At 40.4% G+C, this 17,763-nt stretch overlaps 3 protein-coding genes across 3 annotated transcripts in view; all 3 read left to right on the forward strand.

The window, feature by feature from the left end:
* The first annotated feature begins 415 nt into the window (after nt 1-415).
* Nucleotides 416-3,157, forward strand: LOC131251956 (putative disease resistance protein RGA3). The gene has a single exon (XM_058252937.1). It carries the CDS (start codon nt 548-550, stop codon nt 3,155-3,157), a length of 2,610 nt encoding a protein of 869 aa, XP_058108920.1. The 5' UTR covers nt 416-547.
* The window catches only part of LOC131251960 (putative disease resistance RPP13-like protein 1), a 91,559-nt gene continuing 74,682 nt past the window's right edge, over nt 887-17,763 (forward strand). The window contains exon 1 of the mRNA XM_058252939.1: nt 887-1,018. The gene's annotated coding sequence lies outside the window, so the exon portion shown is untranslated. The remainder of the gene's footprint in view (nt 1,019-17,763) is intronic.
* LOC131251957 (putative disease resistance protein RGA3) lies at nt 8,038-9,231 on the forward strand. Its single transcript, XM_058252938.1, has one exon. It carries the CDS (start codon nt 8,038-8,040, stop codon nt 9,229-9,231), a length of 1,194 nt encoding a protein of 397 aa, XP_058108921.1.

Here is a 17,763-nt window from a genome sequence, read left to right on the forward strand (position 1 = left end):
TTGATCAAATGGCTCTTATTTAAGATTGACCAGGCCCCTACCCAGATTAGAACATCAAAGTCATCCAATCATTAGCAATACTTGAGTTGGATGGGTACCATTCCCATTGTCTTTTCTTTACCTTTCAAACAAGAGTTTTGAAAATCTGATCATGGAACACATCAGATCAACAGTCCAGATTGCCCAAGTCATGGGCCATTCTTGTGAAAGCTAAGCACATATGCAAATCCTTGGGTCCAGATCATATTATCATTCCATTCCTTTATTTAGAATAACTATTTAAACTTGAAGTGGAGGGAAGGTTTTGGATCAATCATTGAGTAAAGAGTAGATGAAATAACATACATTCAATCAAACACTTCATATAAAATGCATTTGAATTTGAGTTATACCAACAACTGCAAACAGCATTTGTATCTTTCACTACCCTTAACCCCCTTCCTCCTCCTCCATTCCATATCTTAAAAAGTCCTTTCCTTTTCCTATATTTACACCTCCTTCAACTCAAATTCCTCCCTTCTTCCCATCAATACCAAAAACAAACAACATGGTTGATGCACTGGTCTCATTTGCAATAGAGAAATTGGGCAATGTTCTTGTAGATGAGGTGGCTATGTCTGTGCGTGTCACCAACGATATTGAAAAGCTTTCCAGTACATTCAAGTCAATTCAAGCAATGCTTGAAGATGCTGAGTCTCAGCGATTGAAGAACAAAGCAGTGAAGATTTGGTTGGAGAAGATCAAAGATGTGGCCTATGATGTGGACGACATAATAGATGAGTGGACGACGGAAACTCTCAGATCACAAGCAGCCGATGAAGGTGATGTGTCCTGTTTCAGCAAGAACAATGTAAGAAGCTTCCTCTCCCCTGTTACTTGCTTTAAACATGTAATGTTACGCCATAGAATTGGAAGTAGGATAAAGGAGGCAAGGGGTAGATTAGATGATATTTCCAAAGAGGCGAGACAATTGGGTCTTAGTGTAGCTAGTGGAGAGAGGGAGAGAGTGGATACTGTAGTGAGGCAGCATGAAATTAGAAAGCGAGAAACAAGTTCTCAAGTTGACAGATCGTCGATTGTCGGTAGAGAAGACGATAAAAAAAAGGTCCTCGACTTTCTGTTGAGGGAGAGTAGTCAGGAGGTAACTGATGTCCCTGTCGTCATTTCTATCGTTGGAATGGGGGGTTTGGGCAAGACCACTCTTGCTCAGCTCGCTTACAACGATGAGGAAGTCAAGAGGCATTTTGACGTGAAAATTTGGGTGTGTGTTTCAGAAGATTTTGATGTGAAAAGGATTACGAAATTAATGATAGAATCCGCAACAGGGTCTCCTTGTAATCTTGAAGGGTTGGACCTGTTGCAAAGTCACCTTCGCGACATCTTGCATTCAAAGAGATTCTTGCTTGTCCTTGATGACATTTGGAGTGAAGATCGTAGGACATGGGATGGATTGAGACTTCCCTTCCAAGCTGGTGCATTAGGGAGTCGAATTGTCATAACCACTCGAAGTGAAAATGTTGCAAGGGCGATGAGAAACACCCACATGTGCAAATTGGAGGCCTTATCAGATGACGAATGTTGGTTATTGTTCAGCAGTGAAGCGCTTGAGCATCGGAGTACAACAGAGCGTTCGGAGTTAGAAGAGATTGGATGGAAAATCGTAAAAAAGTGTGGAGGCGTACCACTTGCAGCAAAGACACTAGGAAGTGCCATGCAGTCGAGAACGACGAGAAGCCAGTGGGAGCTCGTGTTGGAAAGCGAAATATGGAATTTAGTTGATGTCATGGAAGGAATTTTACCAGCTTTGTTACTCAGCTACTACGACTTGCCTCCTGCTCTGAAGCAGTGCTTCACATACTGCTCTATTTTCCCCAAAGATTGGGAGATAGAGAAGGATAAAATAGTTAAGTTATGGGTGGCACAAGGCTTCATCGGCTCCGACACAAGCAAAGATATGGAAGAAATTGGTGGGGGGTATTTTGATGATTTATTAAAACGTTCGTTACTCCAAGATGCAGTAATGGTTGATGATAAAATATTCGAGTGCAAGATGCATGATTTAGTTCATGACCTAGCGCAATTTGTTGCAGGAAATGACTGTTCGATTATGAAGATCACACAAAGGGCCATTTTTAACCTAAACAAGGTCCGCCATTCTTCTTTACCATTCCCTGGCCCAGGTGCATTTGAAGTGACCTCAATTCCATCCAGCTTTTATAAAGTCCACAAGTTGCGAACATTGCTAATCTTCCCAGAGTCAGAGCTTTCGATCTATTTTGCTTTGCGATTGTTGAAAATGTCGGAAATGGAAAAAGTAAGAAGCTGCAGTGTCCTCCACAATTTATTTCATCATTTACGATGCCTTAGGGCATTGGAGATGAGTGGAACTAAGATTTCAAGATTACCTCGCACAGTAAGACAGTTGAAGCAATTGAGATATCTCGATTTGTCTGACTCAATGATAGAGGAGTTACCCGAGGAGTTGATTGCTTGCAAAAATTTACAGAGCTTGATACTCAATTTCTGTCGTTTCCTAAAAAGACTGCCTAGAGAAATGAGGAAATTGATTAGCCTCAGACATCTAGAACTCAGAGGTACGGAGCTGGGGTACTTACCCAAAGGGATAGGGAGACTAACTTCTCTTCAGACGTTAACAGATTTCATTGTGGGTGGTAACGATGGATGTGAGTTAGGAGAACTGAAACACCTTAAACTCCTTCGGGGACTTCTTTATATATCCCAATTGCAAAAGGCGTCAAGTCAGGAGGAAGCAAAGCAGGCAGAATTGAATGAGAAGATGCATCTTCATACTCTTATCTTATCCTATTCATATGGAGAGGTAGTGGGAGATGAAGAGAAGAGGAGAGCAGAGGTGGTGCTTCAAGGACTCCAACCCCATACAAACTTGAAAGTGTTGAAGATATGGCATTACAGAGGTTCCAAGTTTCCCGATTGGATGGGGGATCCTTCTTTCTCCAATCTAATCAGCGTCGAACTGTCTGATTGCACCGAATGCGAAGAGCTACCACCTCTCTGGAATCTCCCCATGCTCCGTGAATTGCAGATCGTCGGTTGTCCACTCTTGAAGCAGCGGTACAAAATGGGTGGAGATGACAGGCACAAGATTGCACATATCTCTGATCTCCGCATGTCGTAGTGTGATGATTTGTTGAGCGCCGTGGGGGCGACTTTGATGTATTTATTTTTAGATCCATGCGGTGCATACATTTTTCCTGCTCATTTTAGCGCTTGATCACAAAACTCAAGAAGATCCAAAGCTCAACTGGACAACACCGCGAGAAACAACAGGGATAATGACACTCTAATGCTTATTCACCATCCAACCTGTTGATAAGGTCACGTGGATCTGGTTGAAGGAGAAATACAAATATGAGCTTGATCCAAAACTTTCGTGGCCCACAGGAAGTTTTTAATGGTGGGCATTCAATTACCACGGTTTCTCATGGTGTGGTCCAGTTGAACTTCAGTTCAGTTTCATTTTTGGGACCATGCCATAAAACGAGTTGGAAAAATGGATAAATGGCATGGATATCATTCAATGGCAGTTGTGTGTTTGGTTTTTTTTATTTTTTTATTTTATTTTATTTTTCTAATTTTTATTTTAATAATTTTAATTTGCAGTCTTGTTTATTTATCTTTTCAATTGTAATGGATGTAATAAGATATCAATCAGTGAAGATTTGTTCCTTGTTGTGTGATATTATGTAATTCTCCAGATATAAGGTGGAAATTATAGTGTTGTAATTCATTAAGAATGAGAAAATTATATGGATGAATAGGGGCCTTTAAGACATTTGTAGACCTCACCATATATAAATGTCTCTCATGTATTTATCCAGAGGATATAAAGGCATACATGTACAGATGTATATAAATGTTCTACACTATACCATCACTGGTTTCCAACACAAAGAAACCATCATGGATTTTAATCAACATGACCCAGCTCAAAAGCATCTCTGTGCTTGGACTTTCTAGTCTACGAAAATCTCATCCTTAGGTAGACTCCAGCAGAAACTTGCCAGAGCACTATAAAACACATACAGAGAGGTGAGCCATCAGAGCATGTGCAATGGTAGGTGTCATTGCTTCCTGCTGCTAGTGGTGGGTTTAATTTGAACGGCAGTGTGGATTCCTCAAAATTATGATAGGTCCCACTGTCCCACGTTCAAAAGGATCTACCGAAATGGATACGTGCAACTCAGGTAGGTTGGGTTGGGTTGAGGGGTCAACCCAAGCCTGTCCCAACCACAACAGGACCTGACCTGACCCAAATTCCAACCCAAGGTGCCCAACCTGAATTCCTCAGTACTTTACTTGTCCCAACCCAAATATGTTTAATTGTTCTCAACTCGTCCTAGCCTGGCCAGTATCTGATCAATTGAACCCAACCCAAATTTGCACAAATTGGGTTGGTATTTTTCAACCTGAACCCAACCTAAAGACCATGACAAGCCTAACTATGACATCCTTTGGATGGATACAAGAGTCTAGGAATGCTTATTTAGTGGGCTAGGCTAAGCCTCATATAGGCCTTGCCTACTCTATAGGCCTTTTGGGTTGGGCTTGAATTTTGAAAATTGAAAATTATTTTGAAATATATGAGGTTCTAAATTCTTGAGTTTCGGAAACATTCTACAAATATAGATTTGGGGTAGCTAACCTTAATCGAAATTGAAGGGATTTAGGGCTAAAAGCCAGTCTTTGAGTTGGTGCACCTTATGGATGGAATGGGTCTTGGATACGTACCATGGGTGGGCCCCACATAGCCACCTACTTTGAATTCTCCACTCATCCAAGTTGGGTGCATCTTGAGGTGAGACCTGTTTTGGATCGACACCAAGAGTCACCCCATACTCGGCCAAGTCAATCCAAGTCACCGAGTCTTTTAACCATGGGTCTAAGTCAATTTGTCATGGGTGAGTAGGTGAACATTCAAGTCCTTACTCTTGCTCGGGTGGCAGACTCTCAGGAGTTTCAACACCTAGTCAAGGATTCGAGTATCCATAGGTGTTGAAATTCCACTAGCGTGAGTGTGCGGGGTGTGTGCGCGTGTGTAAAAAAAAATAAAAATAAAAGAATAAAAAAGTCGTGTACAGGTGAAGTGTACCAATATCATTCAATGCTAAAATCAGCATATATCGGACTACATGTATCATTAATCTCTCATAATCAATGAATGGTTGTCAGGAGTCCACTAGCATTTTTATGACTAGTTAAAATTTCAAAAATCTACTTTGAAATGTGTTGGGATTCCCACCCAATTATAAACCTTTAAAAGGAACTCCTCCCTCGAAGGCATCTTCTGATGTGCTCTACTTGGAAGAGGAACCTGAAGCAACGAGTACCGTGAAAATCATCAGTTGGTTTAAGTGGGGCCCATGACTTATTATCCCAACCATGATCAAACCGTTCTTATTGCAAATTGGCCATGCCCGTACCTGATTAGAAGATCCAAGTCATCCCATCATTATCAATACTTGAGGTGGATGGGGACCACTCCATTGTGATCCTTTTCTTTAACTGTCCATCATTTGGCTTCCAAACAGAGAGTTCACAAAATCTGATACCCGGTGGCACATATCAGATCAACGGTTAGGATTGTCCAAGCCATTGACCATCCTTGTCAAAGGTAAGGACATACACATATCCTTGGTTCCAGATCATATCATTCCATTCCATTCCTTTATTTGGAAAAACCATTCAAGAAAAAAATATATATGTATCTTCCAAAAAGAAAGGAAAAAAAAAACATCCATTTGATCAAGTGGGCCACACCATAATACTTAGTGGATCCTTACCTTTGACACTTTTTACTTTAATTGAAGTAGACTCTATCGAATGGATTATTCATATTGATGGCTGGACTTTATTTTGCTGTGCATGATCCTAATAGTCCATTTGCATGTCAAGGACAGAAAACAAAAGGCTGCTTTGATGGTTGTGAATCTTCATCGCGAACTATATACAGTGCTGTGAACCTGATGGATGGTCCAGATCAATCATTTAAGAGCCCTTTATGACAAAAAGATCCAATTCTCCATCTAACACTAGTGAACTGCCAACTTAAACATGCTAAGGCAAATTGGTGGCATTTATCTAATGGGCCCATGTAAATGCAACATACCAAGTAACACACTAGAATAATCTAGTGGACCAACTACCAATTCTGTTAATGTAAAGTAAATGTGTCATCATTACGAATTTACCACTATTTAACCAACCACGAGAAATCACTGACCAATTTTGCCAATGTGTTTTAGAAAAGCAAAGGAATTTGTATTCAAACACTTCACATTAAAATAATGTAAAAATGTTTTTATTACAATTTTACCATCCATAATTCAAACATGGGAATAGTCTGTCAAATAAAGATGTTGTCTAGAGTTTGATAAAATAATTTATATTCATTGTACATTTCCTTTACCTTAACACAATAACTAGTGAAACAAACAGCCCAAGTGTAATAGAGGTAGACATGGAAGCATGTTATTAGTTGACTAAGGTTTTTTTTTTTTTTTTGGCCCTATGTCACCACTCACATAATTTCTTGCTTCATTGGGCCCTGCATGGGCCATATTAAGAAACATAGGATGAATGGATTATTTGAACCAACATAGTGTGTCAATTAATTTGCAACATTGCAAATAAAAATTATATATTTTTAGCATACAATAGCTTATAGTTATAGCAGTATTGAGAACATGGACGATTCAAATCTTTGTACAATCCTAATACATAAGTAGGGCTGTAATTTGGGTCAACCCAAACCCAACCCAAGTTCAAGTCAGGTTAGATTAGGCCGTCAAGGTCCTCAAGTCAGGTTTGGGTTGAAAACAAGAACTTTTTTTTTTTACACCCAACACCCACACCACAGTAGGATTTCACCATAATGGGTACTTAAACCCATGACCTCATGTTGAAACTCTTGCGAGTCTACCACCAAGGCATGAGTAAGGACCCAATCACATGTATTCCGATTCCGTCAAGAATAAAGAAATTCAGGTTAGGTTCAAGGTAGGCACCTCACGCTGGAATTCGGTTTTGGGTCCTCTTAATTGAGATTGGGTTGAGCTCATGTTGACCCTCAACCCAACCCATGCCACCCAAGTTCTCCAAATGATCAATCTAAATCACGCTGACTTGATCCACATAGACTCTATCAACAAGGCACCCAAAAAAGGTTCCACCATAGCTGCGGCTGAAAGTGGTCCAGCCTATGTCCAGCCCAATAGGGTTGGATTTTTGCTAAGGCTAATGGCCCATACGTTTGGCTTAGGCATGAGTTTTGAACTTGTTACACCAAAGCTGAGTTGGCTATGTATAAAGGTTCTCTATCGTTAGGGATGCAAATTTGATCTTGTGCCAGTTTGAGTGATCATCTTGAGCCTGGCACAACCTTAAGAGGACGTGACCCACAACCCAACCTAACTCAAATTCCAACCTAAGGTGCCCAGCCCGAACTAGACCTAAATTCCTCTATACTTGACCTCACCCGAGACAAATACATTCACTTGTTTCCAATCCGATGTAACCCAAACCATATTTGCTCAATGCAAGCCCAACCCAACTTTTCTCAATTTGGGTTGATGTTATCCAACCCAAACCCGACCTGGGGACCTTGACGAGCCCCATACATTACACCACCTTCAGGCCTAACCATTTTGACATTCTTTAGATGGATAGTAGAGAAGTGGAATGCTTATTTATTGGGCTAGCCTAGGCCCAACAGGGGTGTTATGGGTTGGGCATGAATTTTGAAAACTGAAAATTGTTTTGAAATATATGAGGTGTAATATATTGTGTAACAAAAAAATCGTCTATGCATCAATAATGGAGATTCAACACAATCATCTTAAAGGTGTATCTGATTGGGAAGACATTCACGATGTCACGACATATCAAAAATGAATTTTGGTCTTCCAGACCTTACACCCTTAGGAGAAACTCTCAATGAAACTAGGGTTTTCTCTTTTATGTAGATGAGGGGACCAAGACATGTATTTACAAGAAAAAATGGCTAGAGAAACTTATCCATCACACTTCTCTCCTCGAGAATCTATATACCGTAAGTTTCCATATCTAGCTTTGTTACTCAGCTACTATGACTTGCCTCTTGCTCTGAAGCAGTGCTTCGCGTATTGCTCTATTTTCCCCAAAGATTGGGAGCTAGAAAAGGATACGATAGTTAAGTTATGGATCGCACAAGGCTTCATCGGCTCCGACACAAGTGAAGATATGGAGGAAATTGGTGGGCTGTATTTTGATGATCTATTAAGACGATCATTACTCCAAGATGCAGAAATGGGTAGTAATGGCAGCATATTCAGCTGCAAGATGCATGATTTAGTTCATGACCTCGCACAATCTGTTGCAGGAAATGACTGTTTGATTGTGGGGATGACACAGCAGGCCAATCTGAACCTAAACAAGGTCCACCATTCTTTCATCTTCAGTTCATCTATGTTTGAAGTAACTTCAATTTCATCCACCTTTCATAAGGCCGACAAGTTGCGAACATTGCTAGTCTCCCATGGATCAAGAGTTTTTCCTCCTAAATTGGAAATGTCGCTAATGAAACAAGTAAGAATCTCAATTCGTCTCCACAAATTATTTCATCATTTGCAATGCCTTAGGGCATTAGACATGACCGGAGCTAAGATTGTGAAATTGCCTCGAACAGTAGGACAGTTGAAGCATTTGAGATATCTCGATTTGTCTTACTCAAATATCGAAGAGATCTCTGCTCGGTTAATTAATTGCTTAAATTTACAGACCTTGATACTCAATGCCTGTGAATGGCTAAGAAAACTGCCTAGAGAAATGAGAAAAATGATTAGCCTCAGACATCTAGAACTTGAGAGGACCAACAATCTAAGCTACTTACCCAAAGGGATAGGGAGACTAAGTACTCTTCAAACATTAACAAAATTCATTCTGGGTGGCAACCATGGTGTGGATGGATGTGATTTAGGAGAATTGAAACACCTTAACCTCCTTCAGGGAAGCCTTGATATAACCCAATTGCAAAATGTGTCAAGCCAGGAGGAAGCTAGGGAAGCAGAATTGTATAAGAAGAGGCACCTTCATACTCTCTCCTTATACTTCAACTACCCCACATACGGAGAGGAAGTGGGAGATGAAGAGAAGAGGGAGAAGAAGACAGGCCCAGGATTGCCCATATCCCTTCTGTCCGCATTTTTTAACTGACTGATGTGCGACCAGATTAGGTGGTGTGATGATTTGTTGATGATGTGGGGCCCACCTTGATGTATTTGTTTTATGTCCATGCATCCATCCATTTTTCTAGCTCATTTTAGGACATGCGAGAAAAAATTAAGCAGATCCAAAGCTCAAGTGGACTAGACTTCAAGAAACAGTGGGGATAATGACACCCAATGTTAAAACATTCCTAGGGCTTACTGTAATGTTTATTTCCTATCCATGCCAACATGTTGAAAAGGTCACCCAGTCCTGGATTTTGGAAAAATACAAACATTATCTTGATCCTAACTTTTGTGGGCCCCAAGAAGTTTTTAATGGTGGGTGTTCAATCACCACTGTTTCCTATGGTGTGGTCCACTTGAGCTTCAGATCTGATTCATTTTTGGATTCATGCCTGAATGATCTGGCAAAACAGATGAATGGCTTAGATACAAAACGAAAACATCAGGTGGGCCTGACAGTGCCCAACACATCACTGTGCCACTGCTGGAGGTGGCGATCGACGCCACCTAATCCGCATCCAGTGTCGCAAGCATCGGGTGGCACTCCATGAATTTGTTTTGGTGGGGGCATTTGATGGCACCACGTGAATCTCTTTCTTCATTTTCTCTTAATTATTGAGCTGTGTGCTTGTGTATTTGGTTATTTATTTTCTTTCTTTCTTTTCTTTTCTTTTTTTTTTTTTAATGAATTAGCTGTCCTGTTTTTATTTTCATTTTCATGTGTAATGGATGTAATAATAATTTAATATATCGATCAATGAAGACTTGTTCCTTGTTTTCTGATATCATGTCATTCATGAGAGATCATATCATGGAAACTGTAGTGTTCTATTTCATCAAGAATTAGAAAAATGCATAGAAGAGGTGGGACCTCTCCAGAGATGTAGGAAATCCTTTCAAGTACGTTCACCTTCATCGGATGCTTGTGATCTGAGAGCTTCCATTGTCCACTCATCTAGTATGTCATCTACATTGTAGGCCACGTCCTTGAGCTTTTCCAACCAGATCTTCACCTATTCATTCTTCACTCGCCTAGTTTCAGCATCTTTAAGCACAGCTTGGATGGAGGGAACGTACTTGAAAGATATCCAAAGATCAAGTGGACCACACCACAAGAAACAGTGTGAATTGAACTTGTACAGTTGAAAACTTCTTGGGGGCCACAGAAGTTTTACATCAAGCTGATATTTGTGGTTTCCCTTTATCCATGTATGTGTGACTTTATGAAAAGGTTGGATGACAAATAAATATCACTACAGGCCTTGGGAAGGTTTCACCGGTGGTTGTCATTATGCCTGCTGTTTCCTGTGATGCAGCCCAGCTGAGCTTTGGATATGATCTAATTTTGGGCTAAGGCTCTTAAAAAAATCTGTTAAAATGTATGGACGGGTGGATAATACACGTAAAAATCAACAGAGTTCACTCAGTTCACAGTGCACATCCGAGGAATCTAGTCCTAGCTGGTTGATGGCCCGAATTCACTCTCAGAAGCTACGTGGGCCCACCGTGATGTTGAAGAGAAATCTACATCATCAAAAATGAGGAGGATCCAAAACTCAATTGGGCTTTTGGAGAGGAAAAGTGAGGGAAGAAATGCCTACCGTTGAAATCTTCCCGGGTCCACCTTGATGTTTATCTGCTATTCAAGCCATTTATTAAGTCAATCCCACTTGGATAAATGGAAAGCACAAAACCATTCATAGAGTCACTCCCACTTCGATGAACTGAAAGCATAAAAATCTTATATTGATACAAAACACTCGTGGCCCTATGAATGTTTCAACGGTGGTGGTCGTTCAATTCGTGTGGCTTGATTAAGATTTGGATCCTTTTCATTTTTGGTCTCTACTTCTGCTGCTGAGAGAGAGAGAGAGAGAGGGGCCCGTCGGGCCCTGAAGCCCAACGGGCCAACCAGCCCATTGACATCCCTGTCAATTCCAGACATATAACCATTATGTAATAATGATGTTAATTCCACTTGATGTAATTCAATACCATTTTATCCCACATTCCAAGTGTTCCACATATTGATCAACCACAAGGATAGCAACAATCCATAGCAGTACTGTAGGTCTGTATCTGTTAAATAAATTTTTATTTTTTAAAAATAAAAAAGGAAAAAGAAGAAGAAGAAAAGGTGTGTGGCTATTTGGCCAGATGATTTAAACCATCGAATTTTTGGGGTCCTTTGGTGGATGGATGACTGTTCAAAAACACCGGTTGTACACAACGAGAACTCAACTACAATAATATGATTAAAGAAAATCAAGGTTTTACAATCAACAATATGTGAACGTAATCCAGAGTAACAGATACAATCCCCTACTTACAAAGAATGTGGCTTCTTCAAACTTTCTGACCCGCTTCCATTCCTACCAAAATTGAAGAGTCGCTTTTCAAGCAATAAATGAAAAGATGTCATGTTCTAGCCCACGAAATCTATGACAGAAGCAAGCAATTGCTGAGTAGGGAACGGTCCAAAGATGATTTTTTTTTTCATCTTCGTTTTCAACATTTTCAAAGGCTTAATTCACACCATTAGAGAAAGAAGAATACAAACCAAAGAAATAATTTACTGAGATGAGGACTTCTCCTTTCTTGCTAAGGACTCTGACTTATGGTCGCTTCCGGCAGTGACCACGAAACCCGCTCCCACCTGGAAAGAAAAAAGGGCATAAGACAACAACAAGATTCTAGAAGAGAAATCCTAACCATTCTATTTGGTCACCGGCAGATAGGTCTGCATTTGGATGCACAAGTGAAAAACAGAACACAGCTCAAGCAAAAGAGAAGATGACAAATGGTAGCGATGTTCAACGAGAAAATAGCACTCAGTTTGAGCTTTATTTTCCTTCATGTCCAACTTGAAAGTAACAAAATCAGCACTGTCAAGATGGATATAATAATTTGATTGTTTCCACACCGTCCATCCATTTGTAGATTTCATAAGTTACGAGACAGAATGAGTTAAATCAAAAACTTGAGTGGACCCTAACACAAAACCAATAAAATTTTATAATGGCCACAAAAGTTTTTGATCAAGCTGAAATTTGTTTTTCCCTTATTCTATGTCTGTCTTAACTTATAAACGAGTTGGATCTCATATAAACATCATAGTGGATCTTAAGAAGGTTTCAACGGTGTCACTCTCCCCACTGTTTTTTGGTGGCAGGGTCCACTCTAGATTTGGATCTGACTCATTATTTGTCTAATGCCTTAAGGGCATGTTTGGCCAGACCAATCCCACGGTATTAGGAGGGATGGGATTGTGATATTTCGGGATATGCATGACGAGCCCAATAGACCCGGTGAACTTGTCTCGGGATATAAGCAATCCCATGGATCTTAAAACAATCCACTGACATCACCATCATTACCTTAAAATTGATTACATCCCTTGGTTGGACGGATTGGAAGGTAAAATCCCGGGATATGCCTGGCGTGCCAAACAGACCCATTTAACTTGTCCCGGGATATAGCAATCCCATGGATCTTAAACCAATCCACTGACACCACCATCATTACCTTAAAACCCATCCCATCCCTCCTAATCCCATGGGATTCTCTCAGCCAAACATGCCCTAACATGATTTTTCCAAGTGGATGAATGGTGTAGATACAACACATACATCATTTTGAGTGACCTCACTTCAGTAGCGAGTCTGGCTACTCAACCTCTCGGTATATAATCCGCGTTCGTCTCGGCACGACATGTGACCACATCAGCTAGGTTGGTGGTGTGTGGTACGCCAGCCAATCCCCTTCCACCACCACCAAGCTGGGACGTGTGGGTGAAGGTACTGCACAAGAATGGGCCTGCCAAGATGTTTGTAAGAAATCCATTCCATCTATCTGATTTTAAAGCTCATTTTAAGACATGCAATTAAAAATGAGTTGGATAAAAAACTCAAGCAGTACACACGAGAGGAAAGAGTGGGATTCAGTGAGCACTCTTGAAATATTCTAATGACTATGAAAGTATTGTATCATATGCGTGTGTGTATATTTTCTTTTTTGTGATTCCATTTCTAAATGGCTTGGATGACATATAAACATTAAGGTGAAGCCCATGAATGCTTCAATGATAAGTATTCACCTCATTTTTTTATTGCATGTCTTAAAATGAGCTCAAAAAAACAGATGGAGAGGGTGTATATTTCTCACAAATATCTTGAGGCCCCACCCAGCGTCCTTTCACCGTGTGTTACCCTAACCGTGTGGGCCCACTTTTGTGGCAGATTAGCTGTTACCCAGCTAACAGAAGCGGGTGTTACCCTAACCGTGTGGGCCCACCTCGATGTATCTTTTGTATATCCACACTGTCGATATATATATTTTTTTAATTTTATTTTAAGATGCGATCCCAAATCATAACAAGATCCAACTCTCCGGTGGACCATACCAATAAAAACAATGATTAATAATTATTTTTTAAAAAAATGTGGGCCACAAAAGTTCTTGATCAACTCGATCGTTTTGCCTTTTCTTTATCCATATCTTATTAACACTATCAATAGGTTGGATTGTAAATAAACATTATATAAACTTTATGACGGAATCTTTGAAAATTTCAATGGTGAGGCACTTGATTACCATTGTTTCCTATGGTGTGGTCCAACTGAGATTTGGATCTGCATAATTTTTGGTACTCCTACCTATAATGGGCTGGAGGAACAGATGAACAGCATAGATTATAAAGGTGGCCCTATGGTAGGCGTAACACCTATTGAGCTGTTATGCGGGTAACATGTAATCCACCCCCGAGTTCCTGCTCTCATCTATCCGGTCATCTCAGGAAATCCAACTGAAATTGAGGAGGATATAGAACTCACTTGGGCCACCCGAGGAAACAGTGGGGATTCAGTGACCATCAATGAAACATTTGTATCATCGTAATAGTTTCGTACCAAGATAAGTTTTTAATGTTTTCAGTCCTCGCCCGAGTAGACTCCGAGGAGTTTCGACACGAGGTCTTGGGTTCGAAACCCATGGGTGGTCAAATCCCCCTTCAACGTTGCGAAACCACCAACAAGCTGCGGTGTGGGTGTGGGTTCAGCGAAATCGGATTGCGTACTGAGTTACTCAGTATGCTCTTATCGTACTGAGTAAACTCAGTTGGACCCACCTTGAATGTCTGTAGTTTATCCACGCCGTCCATCCGTTTTTCCATATAATTTAAATGGTTAAGCCCAAAATTGAAGCATATCCAAATATTAAGAGGATCATACCACAGGAAACAGTGGGAATAATGATTTCCACCGTTGAAACCTTTCTAGGCCCACAATGATGTTTATTTATCATCCAACCTGTTCATAAGATCATAAAGGCATGAATGAAGGGAAAAAATTAAAATAATCTTGATCCAAAACTTCTGTAGCCCACAATGATGTTTATTTATCATCCAACCTGTTCATAAGATCATAAAGGCATGAATGAAGGGAAAAAATTAAAATAATCTTGATCCAAAACTTCTGTAGCCCCCAAGAAATTTTTTCAACAGTAGATGTTCAATTCACTTTTTCCTGTGGTGTGGTCCATTTGAGCGTTGGATATACTTCATTTTTTTTGTATGAGCTCTAAAATTATCCGATAAAATGAATGGACGGAGTGGATAAAATACATAAATCATGGTAAATCACATAGAATTTACTAAGCACGCTAAGCGTACTGAGTTACTCAGTGCGCAAACCGCTTCCGGGTTCAGCACCCAATCCAAGTCCCTGCCAACCGGAAACGGATTGGATACTCCCCTGCCACTAGCCAGGTCGGTTACTCAGCTTGATGTATGTGTTTCATCTATGCCCTTTATCTATTTTTTTAGATCATTTTATGGTTTGAGCCCAATAATAAGGTACATCCCAATCTCAAGTGGACCACATTACAAGAAACAGTGTTGAATGAACGTCAACCATTACAAACTTTTTGAGGGCCATAAAAGTTTTGTATCAAGTTGATATTTATTTTTTTCCTTCATCTATTTCAGTATTACCTAATCAACATATTTGATGTCAAATAAACAGTACAGTGGGCCTTAGGAGGATTTTAATGATGGATATCCAATCACTATTGTTTTCCTGTGGTGTGATCCACCTGCCATTTATATCCCTCTCATTTTTGGAATAAAACCCTAAAATGATCCGTAACAATTGATGAACGGCATGAATAAAATACGTACTTCATAGTGGGGCCCGCATAGCACTGACACCTGGCCACAGGGGAGTAGCCCATCCGTTTCCCTACCTAGCCACTTTCGCTCGAAAGCCTTTAGCAGGAAGTTCCTGCGCAAGGATTTTGAGTGGGCCACTACGATGTTTGTAAGAAATCCAACATGTCCATCTGTGTTTTGAGCTCATTTTAGGTAATTCGACCAAAAATAAGATTGATACAAAATTCCAATGGGCCACACCAGAGGAAACAATGGGCATTTAATGACCACCCATGAAACATTTCTATGGCCACAAAAGTTTTGAATCCGTCTAAGTTTTACTGTTTTCAATTAATCCCAGTGAAAATGACCTTATAAACGGTTTGGATGGCATATAAACGTCAAGGTGGAGCCCAGGGAGGTTTCAACGGTAGGCATTCCCTTCCTCACTATTTTATCTCGTATGGCCCGCTTGAGTTTTGGATTCTCTTCATTTTTGTTAGAGTTTCTTAAAATGAGCTCGAAAAATGGATGGATGGGTTGGATTTCTAATCAACATTACAGTGGACCCCACTTTACATCATTGTACAGGAACTTGATGCCAAGGCTTTCGCAGGAAATCTGCGTCCACTTTCCCTGTGCTACTAATGTACTAATTGCCTGGACGCAGATTGCGTCCTACCCCCGCAGTCCGTGTGGGCGGGTCTCTGTGGGGCCCACCGTGATGTAAGTATTTTATCCAAGCCGTTAATCACTTTTCTCAGGTTATTTTAAAGTACGATCTGACACTGACCAAGGTACAGGGCTTAAGTGGACCACAAAGTAGGGATTTAATCTCCACCATTAAAAACTTCTTGGGAGCTGGATAAGTTTCAGATCAAGATAATATTTGTTTTTTCACTTCATCCACGTCTACATGACCATATTAATAGGTTGGATGATTAAAAAACATCACAGTGGCCCTTAGAAAGGTTTCAACGGTGGGTGTCATTATCACTGTAGCTTCCTCCGGTGTGGTCCACTGGAGCTGTATACCTGCTTCAATTTTATATACATATCTTAAAATGATCTGAGAAAAGCGATGAACAGCGTAGATAAAACACTTACATCACAGTGGGCCCCACAGAGCCCTGCCTGGACGGATTACCGTTCGGGCGGGGTTTGGACGCAATCCGCGTCCTAATTGCCTCACCTTCCCAAATTCAAATAAATTAGGAAACTAAAACTGAAAAAATGCTTAAATTTTTGCATTTCATCCGTATATCAGTCTATCCACTCGGGAGGGTGCAAAAACGTTAAGAGACTAAATCCAAAAAATCAAATTTATTTTAATCAATCGATTCAACCCATCCATCGATCAAACTAAGCAAAAAAGTGTCAAGCAAACTTTCATCCAAATTTAAATTTCCATCAATTGATCAATCCAACCAATCGAAATCGATTGATCTGCTGGATCAAACTATGCTGAATTTGATTGATTTCCTTCTTGAACTTCTTCTAGTTCATTTGTGCACGTGCTTGTTTCTCGTCCTGCGTCATATAACCATTGCAATATTAATTTCTTTTACCATGGAATTCAATTCATCTAACATCTGCAAGTGGACACTTGCTCAAGTCTATCCACCTCCTACAAAAGTCATGGGACCACTGGTTTGTGAGTTTCAAGCCACCCATCAAGTGGCCCCCATTTAAATGATGACCCGTGGAAGATTTGGAGGGAATCAATGTGTAACAAATATAGTAAAATGATCAAGTTGTAACCATCTATCGATCAGTTTCACTAGATAATCTCATGAGTAGGCATCCAGTTTCTTTACATGCACATGCCCAAATACATGTAATAGAGGATGATGTGGAGGCATGTTATTGGTTGCCCCACTTTGTTAGCCTATTGTCATTTCTTGCTCTATCAAGGCCTACATGTTAAGTGGTCAGATGATCTTCCAGATGCTTATGTTACATAGGCCATCTTTAAAAAAAAAAACTTAGGCTGTGTGTCCATTGATTTTCAACATTGCAAAGAGAATTTTGTATTTTTCACATTCAAACTCCAAAAATCAAAGATCAGATGCTTGGGGAAGTGTGGTTAGTGGACCAAAGCTTAGTTAGGGCAGTACTCAGAACATGGGGCAGTTCAAATCTCTCTTTACAGTCCTAGCATGTAGGTAGGACTGCAACTTGGGCTTAGGTCAACCCAAACCTAATTCACCAACCCAAGTTCAAGTCAGGTTGATTAGGTTGGAAAAGGCCAACCCGATTTCAAATCTGATTGGCAGAATTCAGGTTAGATTGGGAATAACCATATGTATTTGGGTTGGGTCAGGCAGAGAGGAATTCAGGTTGGGTTCAGGGCTGGCACCTCATGTTGGA

The sequence above is a fragment of the Magnolia sinica genome, chromosome 7, assembly GCF_029962835.1.
Source record: "Magnolia sinica isolate HGM2019 chromosome 7, MsV1, whole genome shotgun sequence".
In the NCBI taxonomy this organism is placed as follows: Eukaryota; Viridiplantae; Streptophyta; class Magnoliopsida; order Magnoliales; family Magnoliaceae; genus Magnolia; species Magnolia sinica.